This window comes from Penicillium antarcticum (assembly GCF_028974205.1).
Source record: "Penicillium antarcticum strain IBT 31339 chromosome Unknown utg000009l_segment0_segment0, whole genome shotgun sequence".
Lineage (NCBI taxonomy): Eukaryota > Fungi > Ascomycota > Eurotiomycetes > Eurotiales > Aspergillaceae > Penicillium > Penicillium antarcticum.
In genome coordinates this window covers 4,580,193-4,593,271 of record NW_026695307.1, presented here as the reverse complement: position 1 = coordinate 4,593,271, position 13,079 = coordinate 4,580,193, and the positions used below count along the sequence as shown (strand labels likewise).

The following is a 13,079-nucleotide window of genomic DNA, read 5'->3' as shown; positions in this document are numbered from 1 at the left end:
CACCTCTCACCTTACACCTCTGTTTCTCTGCCTCGTCTCTAAGCCTCGACTTCTCGTGTTTCGCCACACCCGGGCAAACTGTTCCAGAGCCTCACGTGGCAGCTGCCTTATCTTGCCGCCTGTCCTCGGCTTCCATTTCCATCTCTTCCACTTCCCCATTTATCTTTCTCTGATTTGCCCCAGTCTTGCACGTTGATCCTCCTGAGGCTGAGTCGGATCCGCTTCTGCCCTACGACTTGACGCCCAACTGAAGTTTCAGGTGTCTCTCATTTGGTGCGACAGTTACCAATCAGGCTTCCAGAAAGATCGTCACTAGTCGATCACAGCCTCTCTGCACAACCCCCACTTCCCTGTCCTGCCGCCCCCCTCATTCCCTGCATTGTACATCTCACTTTTTTCCGGGCTTTGGCTTTCTCACATCTCACTCGAATCTTTCTTTCTCTTCCCACTCACATTACTCTCTGCCATTGTATCTTATGTCGTACACCTACAGCCGTGACCGAGATTGGGACGAGTCCCGCCCTGTCTCTATCAAGCGCTACGTCATTCCAGCCGAGGACGACCGTCGAGACTTCATGTCGCGACATGATGACTATGCCGGCGAGCGCGAACTTGTCATTCGGCGCAAGGCCGATCGCAGCGAACCTATGACCATTTCCCGCTACGAGCGAGAAGTGGACTACGAACCTCCCGCTCGTCGCTATGATTATGAGCGAGATTATTATGATCGTGAGTCCCTATACCCCAGCGATGCTCTTTTGCACTCCCACCATCGCCTTCGGGCCCCCATGGATCCCGAGGAACGAGTGGAGCCCCAAACCTCTACTATCATTCGAGAAAGTGTGCTCATTCATCAAGCCCGCGATTCCGAATACAATGTTGTGCGCCGCTCCGAAGCCGACGAAGATCCGTACTACTACTCCAGACATCGCCGAGTCCGCGAATACGATGACCGACGTTCTCGCCGCGAACTGAGCCCCGGAGACTCCGTTTCTCAGGCAAGCCACCGCCGTGGTGACCGCGACGACTACAGCAGCGATGACAGCATGGTCTACATTCGCAAAGAGACCCGTGACTATGATGACCACCCTCACCACCGTCGTCACCTCGCAGAAGGTGCATTGGTTGGTGCTGGAGCAGCAGAGTTAATCCGTAGCCACCGCAAGCGGGACGGCGAAGAAGTCAGCGATGGCGCTGGCCGTCTTGGTAAGACTCTTGGTGCTGGTGCTCTCGGAGCAGTGGCTGTCAACGCTGCATCTCATGCACGCGACTACTACCGCCGTAGTAAGAGCCGTCACCGGGCACACTCCTTTGACGACGAGCGTTCGTCACACCGTCACAGCCGCCACAGCCGTGGCCGTCATCACAGCAGAAGCCGCAGCCGCTCTCACTCGCACTCACGAGCTAAGACCCTCCTTGAGCTGGGCGTTGGTGCCGCTGCTGTGGCTGCCGGCGTGGCTGCATTGCGCAGCAAGTCAAACAACGACCGCAAGAGCCGGTCTCGCACTCGCTCCCGTTCTCGTGCCGCCAGCAGAGGTCGTTCCATCAAGGATGACAAAGACTCCGAGCGTAGCATGTCCGAGCGCCGAAAGCATATGGCTGGTGCCGGTTTGGCTGGTGCAGCCGTTGCAGGGCTTGTCGAGAAAGTCCGAAGTCACTCACGCTCTCGCAAGGGTGAGCGTTCCCGTTCTCGCAGCAAGTTCAGGCAAGCCCTTCCAATCGCAGCTGCGGGTCTAGCCACCGCTGCAGCCACCGGTATTTATGAAAAGAAGAAAGGTGAGAAGGATGAGAAAGAAGGTGTGAGCTCGCACCGTGGCCGTCATCGCTCTAGATCCCGGAGCCGGGCCCCTTCAGAGTCTTTTCCCGATCCTTCCCGGGACTCGGCCGGTTTGATTGAATATGGAAACCACCCGGTTGCAGGCAGTATTCCCGCTGAGCACTACTATGGTGCACCTGCCAGCACTGGCGGACCCTTCTACTCTGACGGACACGAGGCCTATGCTCCACGCCGTCATAGCCGTAGCCGCAGTCGCAGCCGTGGTGGCCGCTACAGTAGTTCCGATGGCTCTGACAGGGAGCGCCGCCATCATAAGAAGCACCGCAGCCGCTCCCGCGATATCGCATCGGCCGCACTCGGTGCCACTGGACTCGGTTATGCAGCTCACAAGTACTCACAGCGCAAGGACCGCTCGAAGTCTAAGGAGCGTGAGCATTCTCGTAAGTCTTTCATCCTCTATGATACCACGAGAAATATTCACCCTGACTAGTGGCGTATTAGGGTACGATCACGATTCCAACCGCGATCCTTACGAGGAATCCTACGACCCTGAGCCCTACCCGCCTTCACCCCACAACGGAGCCCAGGGACCCCCCATGGGTGTCGATCCCCACTACTACCCAAACAGCAACTACTTTCCCCCGCCGCCGGGAGACTCAACTCACAACTTGAACACCACCCCTGCACCCTACAACCCAGCCGACTACCCTCCCCCACCTGGTGCTGCACCCCAGCCCCAGCCTTACGGCTATGGCGCTGTCCCACCAGGCCCAGGCATGGGACCAGAAAGTTACGCTCCCCGACCGCGTAGGGCAGATGAGAATGTGAGCCCTCCCTCCTCTAATGAGAACACCGTGCAAGATGGTGGGTTCTATGAACTCAAGGGTCCAAGTCCAAGTCCAGGACTGGACTGATCCCACCAAATCAATAGAGACCATGCTAATATGTTCTTCTAGGTCTAAAGAGCCATCATTCATCTCCCTCTTCTTCTCCAGCTCGGTCCAGGTCCAATAGTCAGCCGCCGCAAGGTTCAAACTCGAAGTCTGTTGCGTTTGACTTGACACCTGACAAGGGCTACGAGACAGATGACAGTGAGGATACCATTGGTCCTGATTCCCAAAGTCGTAGCAGATCCCGTCCTCACCATCATCGACGTCGTTCTTCATCTGTTCCTCATTCCCCTGTTTCTCATCATGGTTCTAGTTCTCACTCTTCTCGCCATCATGATCACCGCTTCTCTACCCATGGCAAAGATAGGCACTCTGAAGCAGACTCAGACTCAACTGAGGATTTACCTGACCGCTTTGATTCACACGGTCGTCTCATTCAAGAACGGGATCCTGCCCTGGAGAAGTTCGAGGATCTGGTAAATCGCTTCAGCAGGATTCTTTTCTGATTCTGCGTTTGATTGAACTTCCTAGTCCCCCGAGTCAAAGCTGTTGCTATCCTCCTTCCCTTCAATTGCTCTCCCTGTCCTTCCTCTTTCACCACCTTCAGGCGGATCTTGTTCTTTAATTCGCTTTTATGCCTCTATGCTCCCATGTACTCTTGATTTCCGGTTTCCTTGGTACATTATCTACTTGCAGTCTTTATTTCCTTTTGATGTGCTCATTTGTCTTTTGTTTATGGATGGTGCTTGTGCCTATGATTATGATTTATGACTTCTACGTGCTCAGATGCTCAGATAGTTCAATGCTTTTTGATAATATTCTTCCAATTTTATATCATTACTCTAAAACACTTATTTTGTGATTACTTTGACACCTATAGGCTTGCTGTGTTGATATATAAATTTCTACTATAGTAGACACCGCTATCTCATGTGAAGGTCATGATTATCATTCATTCGTCAAGTCTAATAAGTAGGTGCTTAGCAACAATAACATAAAATAGACACAGAAGTATTTTGTACAACATGAACAGCCAATCCACACTCTCGTATTTCAATAATCGAGGACCGAGCTAAGAAAATAGTCACCTGAATCCAACAAGATCATCACATACAAAAGAGGAAGAGGCACACATGCGAGTCTAAGGCCCAGATCAGCAAGGAGCAGAGGGAACCAAAATACAGTATAGAGACAAAGTACGCTCGTAAAGAAGAGTACGAGTCCACAAGAAGACAACACTCAAACACATTCCAATAATAAAGAAAAGTAGGCGAGCGCCAAACAAGGAATGGAATGGAACAATCCCCGATGCGGGAGTAATCATAATCTTCAAAAGACAAGGTAGAAATAATAAGGTAACACAAACAGGGTAGGCTGGAAAGGGTTGAACCAAACCTATCTCTAATACAAGTAGCAAGTAACAACAAGCAAAATGATATCGATGCTGTGGCTGAAAGCAATAAATCCAAGTCGGTGTTAAGACAGAGGGCTTGCAAAAGGGTATACAGCGGGAAAGGAAAGAAAATTCTCAAGCCATGGAATGGACGCGTCCAATCTGTTGTGCCCTAGTTTTCCTCTTCCCCTGGGAGGCTTCTCAAGGAGGAAGTAGGACAGGTAGGGTTGGGACTCTTTTGCTTTTCGTCTCGTTACATGACGGACAAGTAATAAATAAATAAGATAAGGAAAGGGATAGGGCTGTCGTAAGTCAATGATATCAATCTATCGCTAATTGGGTGATTGTTATGCCGTAAAAGGTCGTCTTGCACCGGACCCGGGTGCGGAGGAGGGAGTTTCAGAAAGTGGAAGGCGGATAGGGGTGGCTTTTTTCGCGAGGGTAATGCGGGCTGTGTCGTTGCTGGGTGGTTGTTCAGGGTCCGTATCCTCCTTATCTGGGACGTACTTGACGCTGGAGCTGATAGATGCTGACAGGTAGTGGGAGCTCAGTGGGAGTTGATATTTGACGACGCCACGGACGATCAGTTCGAACGGATGCTGTAGGACACGTTCCCAGCGCTCTGTGCCCCCTTCCTCGGTTTTATTACCGGGCCGAGTTAAGCGAATCTGTCCCTTCGAGCCGGATGTGAGATGGTTCCATGGGGAGGACTCGAAAGATAGGGGAGAGTCGAAGTGGAACACGCGGCCAAGGAGCATGGTCTGGGAGTCGCCTTCTGGATCCGTTGGTGGATCCGTTCCCTTGTCAACACCGCCGTTGGTGTGTGGTGATGAATGGCCTGACATGGCTTCCTTCATGCACTCCACACTTCCAAGGCAACGCACGGTCTGTGACAGCTGCCAGCGACGCCGACTTTGTTCAACACGTGGGAAGTGATCCAAGTCATCATGCTCGCGCCAGAGCTTGTCAGTACCGACAAATCGGCTCTTCGCGAAAATGTTGATATCGGTATCCTCGATGGTAACAGGGAACAGATTTGGATTGACTGATTCCACATTCAGATCCAGCATGATCTCTTGTTCTGATGCAAGGACGTTTTGGATAGCAACGACTTGGACATCCAAAAGAGGCTGGGTTGCCGCCACAATGAACGATGTGGCACCACCTGCCACAATAACCAATAAGAGAAGTATAATGGCGCATGATCCATAACGGGAGAAATACCCGCGCTGGCGCTGCGCCATATATTCCATCTGCCGCAGGCTTGCGCTGTTCGGTCTGCGGCCATGGCGACTACGGACTTGACGTGGCGTCCCAACCAAGGGGGTGCGCTCATCATCCGCGCCTTCTGCATCAAAGTCATAGCCGAAAATCTCGTTGCCCTTCTTCGTACCATTAATGGTTTTATAGTTAGGAGAGGAGCGAGTATTGCTGTGTCGCGAGTGCCGATATCCACTCCCAATGAAATGCCTTGGTGATTTAGGTGGAGCTTGTGAATGGGGGAAAGGTGTGCTCTCGTTATCAAAGAGGCCTGGAGGGACGCCGTTGCGTGCATGGCGTCCGATATTGTGATGCCGTGGGGTAATGGTTCCGCTTCCACTGACTCTGGAACCATTGCGACTTAACTCAACATCCGGGCCATCACCATCAATACTACTGTTGTAGGGATTGTTTGTGAATTTCATGCTCCGCTTGCTGGTCACGCTATGAGAGCCGTCCCGCAATCCTCGCGCACGACCAGCCAGCTGGTCCACTTGACTTGCCATGGATGTTGCACTCGGCGTCCGGGAGTGATAACGAGAGGGCCGAGAAGGATAGGGGTCCGGTGGATTAGACTCGTAAACGAAAGTTTCGTCAGAGTCCGAGACATCAGCCTCGTCCACTGCATTAGCCACTTTTGCTTCAAATATATCCGCTTTGCTAGTTGCAGGCCCCGTTTGGAGGTTATTTGGGCGACGATTTTTTTTCTTCTCTTTGCGTGGACGAATCGTTTCGGTAGAAGGCTTCATGCGAAGAGTACCTTGGTCAATACGAGAGGCATTACCTCGCTCTCCCGCGCCCACGCCCAGGGAGACTTGTGGAATAGAGCTAACGGTCTCCGTTTCGACGGTCATGTTGCGGACCGAGCCATCAGCAGGCTTTCCGCGAGCACCGGCGCTGAGAGATGTTGTTGATTGCTTGGGCATGAGAGTTCCAGGGGGTTTTGCTGCTCCAGATGCTTGGGAGCGAGGCTCTTCCTTTGCCGTAGAGCTCCGGGTCTCTCCGCTGTCACTGCCACTACCTGTGTTTTGTTGCGAGGAACGCGGAGTTGGGTTCTCATCGATCCGATGCAACCGGGCTTCCTCCGCGGTGACCGGTTTGAGGGCGCTTTCATTGGACGGGGTTGAAGGATTGCTAGCCATCTCCTCGACTGTTTCCAAGGAGGACCCCTGTCCACTGGCGCCCCTAGTAGCAGCCCGGGGCGTGCTTCTATCAACCTTCGTGGCAGGTTCCTCCGTCGGCGACGATCTTTTATGTGAAGTATTCGCAACAGTCGGATCCAAATCTGTGCGACGGTTCCCGGCCCATGATGGCATGTTTGATTTTTCTGGACTGGCAACATTGGCCAGCGTCTCAAGAGGCGCGGAAAGGACAAGAGGTTTCACTGGGGAGGAGGATGAACGCTGCGTATTGGAAGTTGTATTGTATCCCGGTGGAACAGATGTCGGACCGTTTGAAGGTCGAGTCGGGCTTGATCGGTCTTGACTAGGCTTTCGGGATTGAGAGGATACTCGGGTCGGGGAATGATTCACGGGACGTGAGGAAAATCGGACCGGGGAGGATTCGCGGGAGGAGACAGCGGAGTTCGTAGCAGATGCAGGTGCGGAAAAGTTGGAAATATTTGGAGAAAGCCTGGGCACCTGGGACATGGGCTGGGACTGGGATTTAACGGAGGAGCGCTCGGTTGCAGCACCGTCGCTGGACGACCGATGCACAGCATCCGATGCCGCCTCTGCATCCTTGGCACCTCTGGACGATCCAGAGGCACCATTAAGATGAGGCGGCCTCTCGGATTCCGCAGCCATGGTCTTTGTCGAGTCAGAATGGTCTGATACGATGTAGACAAGTCAGGAGACCCGAGAGGAAGCCGGGTAGTTGGGCAGAAACAGGTCCCAAAGGGAATCAGAAAAAGCAAGGCACGGCGCCAGGCAGGGAACGTTCAACGGTGAAGAGATGAGTTGTTGTAGGCAAGAGCGAATGAGATATCACGAGGTATCGAGGGAGATGTTGCGCAGAATACGGGTTGTTACACATGCGAGGGTGTAGCAGAACGAATAGCCGAACACCACATGCTGGTGGAAATGGAGTTGCTGTACAGAAGAACCGGGAAAACGAAGGGCTGCAGCTTGCAGGGGGGAAAACTGGAGATAGATGAAGTGTGTTTAGAATACTAAGTGGGCCGTCAAAGTATCGCAAAAAGACACACACATGTCGTTTGGCTCTGTTTCGGGAAAAGAACAAGAGCGTCTAGAACGACTGAATCGAAGACGGCTTATGGTTGGCGGGTGTGCGCAGATGGGGATCCGCCGATCCGGCTCAACGTTTTGGCTTGACTGGTTTTCGTGAAAAAGGGTGTTTGGCAGCCGAATGCGCCAGATATGTCGGTGACCAAAACCTCGGTGAAAGTGAAGTGGCTGAGAGGGTCAGGTCCGCGCTCGGCAAAGGCCAATGACAATAGCCCACGTCAAGAAGGGGGTCCTCGCACAGCAGCACAGAGCACGCGGCTGGTCTAGAACCCAAAGTGGCCTTGGGATGTGATAAAAATTAAGATGAGAAGAGAGTCGTTAAAAGAGAGAGAAGAAACAAGATGTCCGGGGTTGACGATGAGGTAACGGCCAAAGATGTGTATGTAATAATAACGTGGGCATAAATTACGGTAAGTGGAATACTGGTCACAATGACCTCATCGCCTCGAAAGTACCAAATGTACCAGGTACAAGCAGGACAGGTGATACATCGTGTTTCGAGCTTCTTTATTCCTTGAATTCCTTCGGTCTCTGAGCTTATTTTCAAGTTGTGTGTCTGACCAAAGCAGATACCACTGCAAGGGAGGGAATAATGGATATGGAACCAATAATAATTATAGCTTATGCATTATATTAATAATGTACAGTTCTACCCTGACTGCAAGTATGTACAGCCCGATAATAGCAAGAAAGCCCAAGATATATACACCGTTTATCGTTAATATCGTGTGGGCTCTGAACCAAAGCCAAAGACCGCAAGTGGGATCGAAAACATAACAAAAGAGAAAAATTCCTGGGTATCGATTCGTCCACAAGTAGAAATCATGACACGCGAATCCAAAGAAGCTTTTGCCATTTACACAATTTTGTAGACACGTTTGGCAATCCAAACAGAAACAAAAGCGAATACGAATAGTCCGCCAGTAACTAGGCTGCGTCAGTAAGAGAACTAGTAGGACGTAAACCATGGGAAGACTTACTGCACCAAAACCAGTTCAGGTTGTCAATTTCCTGACCAGGAACCTTGACGTTCATACCCCACATACCGCAAATGATATTCATCGGTAGGACGATCGTACCAAGAACAGTCAGCTTACCCAAGACATCGGCAGTATGTTCCTGGCGCTCGTTCATCAAAATGTTAATCTGTGCCAGGTAATTGGAATGTGCGCGAGAGAGAATCCTGGAAAAAGTGAGCCAGCTGTAACATCGTGCAGAATCAGGGAACTGAATGCTTACTTCTCGTAATACGTCAAGTTGCCTGTCATCGTCATAATGTGATCTTGAATATCACCCAGGTAGAGACCAATCTCGGACTTGGGTGCAACCTCCCACTGCTCGTTGCAACGTTTGGCAAAGCCCTTGACAACATCTGCCTTGTTGCTCAGCAGCCGGTATAGTCCCATGACCTTTTTGCGGCATTCTCCTACTCGCCGGAGCATTTCTCCTGGTGCGAATGAAGGAAGCACATTGTCATTGGGCGACCCTTCCTTGCTAGATGAGTGCATCTGCATGATCATCTCGTCGATCTCATCTACCTCGTCTTCGACTGCTTGGATCAGTGGGCCGAAAACATCGGTAATGTCGTCAATCAGGGCATACGAGATCCAGTCAGAGCTCAAGATCAGGTAATCCATCAGTTGACGAACGCGTCGCCGCACATTGGCGGGGTGAGGCGTTTGTGAGAAATGGAAGGAGATTACACCTTCGCGAAAAACCACGACATACATGTTGACTGGCTCAAGATAGTCCTCGCTATTGGTGTCTTGCTCGAAAGTCCGATAGTTGACGAAGTAATAGCTTCGGAATAGTTCCACTTTCTCTCGGGCTTCTTGCATCATGATATCCTCCGCCGTCAGTGCGTGGATTCCAAATGCCTTGGCAATTGTACGCATCTCTGCATCTGTTGGAGATAGAACATCTAACCAAAAGGTAGGCCGGGGCCCATAGCGTTTAGGTTTGGGTTTCGGGGCAAGATTCGACTGGGCGGGGGATATTTCTCGGTGAGAGTTGGGATGTCCTTCACTGATGACAGACAAGCGTGACGGTCCTCTCACCGGAGGAGCGTTGCCGGCGAGAAGATCGCTGGTCTTCTTTTCACTGGGTAACTGAGCACTAGGGCCTGTCATATTGGGATTGACATTTGTTTGATGGCCGTGGCCTTCCGATACAGGCACCGCTACCCGTGGACCAGTATTGACGGGATGAACTGCGTGAGCTGCGTGAGTCGCAGCTGCTGGCTCCATATAAGACTCTTCGTCCGAGTCTTCATCATCGGACGAATCCTCTAATTCCGGGGGGTTCGGAATAAAAAGTTCGCGGAAGCTGCCTCCTGGTTGTACCAGCTCGGATATAGTTTGGGCGTGAATAGTGCTTGGGAACTCCTCGTTGAAATATGTGAATCGGTAAGGTGCCTCGTCCTCTTCGCGTCGCCAAACTTTGTACTGAGGGCGCAGTCTGCCCTCAATAAGCATCGGTTCATTGATCTTCTTAACTCGAAGATCCCCGTTGCGTTCCTCTTTCTCCTCGCGACTCCATTCTTCTAGCGCGCCGAGATCGGGCCACCGCCGATGTCTGCGGCGTCGACGTTCACCAGCCTCATCCCGTGGTCTGGATCCCTCATCTCCAATTTCCGAAATTGTTTCAGTAGGGAAGCAGACATCCTCTTCTGCTGGCAATGCCACGGTCCGGCGGCGCCGTAGTTCCTGGTGCGGAGAAAGTAATGGCGAACCGGGAGAAGAGGGCGCCGAATGGGGATGTGCCCCATTACCATCCATATCAATCAATGTTTCGTTCAGAACGTTTAGAGAGTCCCTGCGCATTTCCAAGGACCGGGCCAAGGAAAAGTCCCAATCGGCTCCAGTTACCACAGCATCATCATAATTCATCTCCGGTCCTAGCTTCGGAGATCCGGGGATTGATGGCGGATTATTCACATCGTAGTCTCGTTCGATGGTGGGGGAATCAAGTGGGCTGCGATTGTCTCGCGGAGAACATCCTGAGGATACGGTCTGAACGGATGGTTGGCGAGCACGAGATGAAAACATACTGGGGCGGGAGTCTGCGCCATAGCGAGCTGTATTGGAGGTGTACCCTGAGGTACTCCGTACCAATGGAGTTCGGTCGTTTGCTTCTTCGTCGCTATCGCCATTACGATGTTGTTGGCTTCGACTCGCTTTCGGGGTGCTGCGGGATTGTCCGTCGTTCGATCGGAATACATTTGATAGGATTGAGGTCGGTCTTAGTGAGGAAGCGAGTCGGCTGTCACGACGAGGTCGCATCATAGGCTGGTCCCTGTTTGAACCTTCGGTTAGCATCAACCCCAGGAGCTATGTATCGCTCATATCCATCGAGCATACCGATGGTCCAACAATGCATCACTCTCCAAGCTTGTATTGCTTGCGTTCCTCCCAAAGTTGAAGAACGAAGTGTCCCGCGTGGTTGGCCGATCGGCCTCCATTGAATCTCGGATGCCTCCAGCACCTGAATGCTCTTCAGCGCTGTCATGAGCTTCCTCTCGCGAAGGCGTAAGGAAAGACTGATGCCGATTGCGACGTTTGCGATTGCGATTCTTCTTGCGTTTGGAGGACTTGGAGGATTTTCCAGTACCACTATCGGCGGGGTGTTCTGAGCGGGTCTCTCCAGCTGGCGTAGTCTCGGAGACGGGGACCGGACCAGTCCCTGGGGCCCGACCGCCCATTGGACCGTAACTAGCCTTGTTATCAGAGTGTGGGTAATCGCTGCTGAGTTGGGGACGTTTTTTGGAGCTAGAATGCGAGGCAAGAGGCGGTCGAGAAGCCGCGCTGCCAGGTGTCGGGGTCATTGGTGGATCCATGGCAGCGAACACGTCAAGTGGATGGCGGCTGCGTTCAAAACCTCCGAGTGACCCAAGGCGTATTCTGTGAAAGGGGATCTGATTCAAGAGCCTATCAGCCAATTAAGACAGGCCGAGCAGGGTTCTCGAATTCCGAAAAGTCTCGCAGCATGCAGGATTTGTCCCATGCGATCTAATTAGCGCTGTTGATCACGGGAGAAGCGACACTGGCATGTTCGACAGGCATTCAGCGCCCAGGCACCGCAATCGAAATTGCACGAGAGCTGCAGCTTAGCGTGGGGATGACGCGGGTGGCAAAGCAAAGTGGGACATCAGGCTGAGCGGGAGTCTAAAACAAGGAATGCGAATCCAGCGATCTTAGCGCGATGGTCCCAATATTAGAGATGATATAGAGATATGAGTCTACAATGAAGAAGAGAAGTTCCAAGGCCATCCCCGGAAATGGGAGGCGGACAGGACCTCGGGAGCTGGCCAGACCGTATGTTCCTTAGTCATCAGGCACTGAGACCTATCGAAGATATAAAAATGGAGTACAGAAAAAAAAACTCGATCTGTGATTTCGCAATGCGTTGTTCATCGGCCTGATATAACTTGCTGCATATATTTATACCCAATACGACATGTTTATCGGGAGGGTATTGCTTTGAACATAGATTTTCTGACATAAATCTGCCACTATCACGATGTAACTAAACTAGACTAGACACTATCAATCTTCCCTGACACTCCGTCACGCAAAAGTACACAAAAGCAATGGATGAAACAGCAAGACTTCCATACATAAAACCAACCTTTAACTGGAGGTTTGCATAACCAGAATATATGAGATATGGCGTGCTGGGGTTTCCAACCAAGGTCGCTGAACAACTCTCAAGGTCTGTCTATAGCATGAACAGTAAGATTTCTTAAACAGCTATTTTTCCCACGTGTAAATTGGAAACTTGTATCTAGCCTGCCTGTTTAAATTATGCGTGCAGTGATTGAACCTTCTTTCAAACACCCCTCAGGGACTGGCTTCCGGTCAAAATTAGCTATGACCGAAGACTGATCCATGGCATATATAACCTCGGAAATTTCCTGTTGAAATTGGATGTCTACTGAATTGAGACGCATCAATATCAAGGCCAACGAGATTGTTTAAGTCTGATCTTTCTCTTCATAAGAGGAAGACCCTATATAAATGAGAACTCTTCTCCTGATCCATACTCTACTTGGTAGGTCTAATGCTGATCACCAGATTCATGCCTTATATGTCAGGCATCTAGCCTGGATTCGCCATGATTCTCAACATTTCCTCTACCTAAGCTCAAAATTTAGTCGATGATAAATATTAACGTCGGGGTTGAGTTAAATCATTACTTAGGACTAAGGCCTTACTTCCACTCTTCACATCTCCGAACATATTTAAAATGGATCAACGGCGCTCTCTAAGCCGATTTTATATCCTAAGCAACTTTCCCCCGAGACGCACATGGCCGAAGATGCACCCTATAATCGTATTCAATGTGTTTACGATCATTTCGACTGTGGATGCGATTTGCTTTGCGCTGAGTTGCAAATTCACGCTTGCCTTTTACATCGAAATCCTTAGGGTACGGGGAAGGACGATGCCTACAACACCCCAGCAGATTTACTTAGGCGTGAAAATCTTCCCCTGATATAGAATCGAGCTACTTCG

At 51.2% G+C, this 13,079-nt stretch overlaps 3 protein-coding genes across 3 annotated transcripts; 1 reads left to right on the top strand and 2 right to left on the bottom strand.

Moving 5' to 3' along the window:
- Positions 1-476: 476 nt before the first annotated feature.
- N7508_010075 (DUF3824 domain-containing protein) lies at positions 477-3,173 on the top strand (the record flags this gene model as incomplete). Its single annotated transcript, XM_058468135.1, has 3 exons — positions 477-2,217; positions 2,279-2,641; positions 2,734-3,173. 3 exons carry the CDS (start codon positions 477-479, stop codon positions 3,171-3,173), a joined length of 2,544 nt encoding a protein of 847 aa, XP_058315981.1.
- A 1,234-nt stretch (positions 3,174-4,407) lies between these two features.
- On the bottom strand, positions 4,408-7,125 carry N7508_010074 (putative phospholipid metabolism enzyme regulator; the record flags this gene model as incomplete). The annotated part of the gene is made up of 1 exon (XM_058468134.1): positions 4,408-7,125. One exon carries the CDS (start codon positions 7,123-7,125, stop codon positions 4,408-4,410), a length of 2,718 nt encoding a protein of 905 aa, XP_058315980.1.
- A 1,297-nt stretch (positions 7,126-8,422) lies between these two features.
- On the bottom strand, positions 8,423-11,401 carry N7508_010073 (magnesium transporter CorA family protein; the record flags this gene model as incomplete). The annotated part of the gene is made up of 4 exons (XM_058468133.1): positions 8,423-8,493; positions 8,547-8,749; positions 8,806-10,860; positions 10,926-11,401. 4 exons carry the CDS (start codon positions 11,399-11,401, stop codon positions 8,423-8,425), a joined length of 2,805 nt encoding a protein of 934 aa, XP_058315979.1.
- Positions 11,402-13,079: the final 1,678 nt, after the last annotated feature.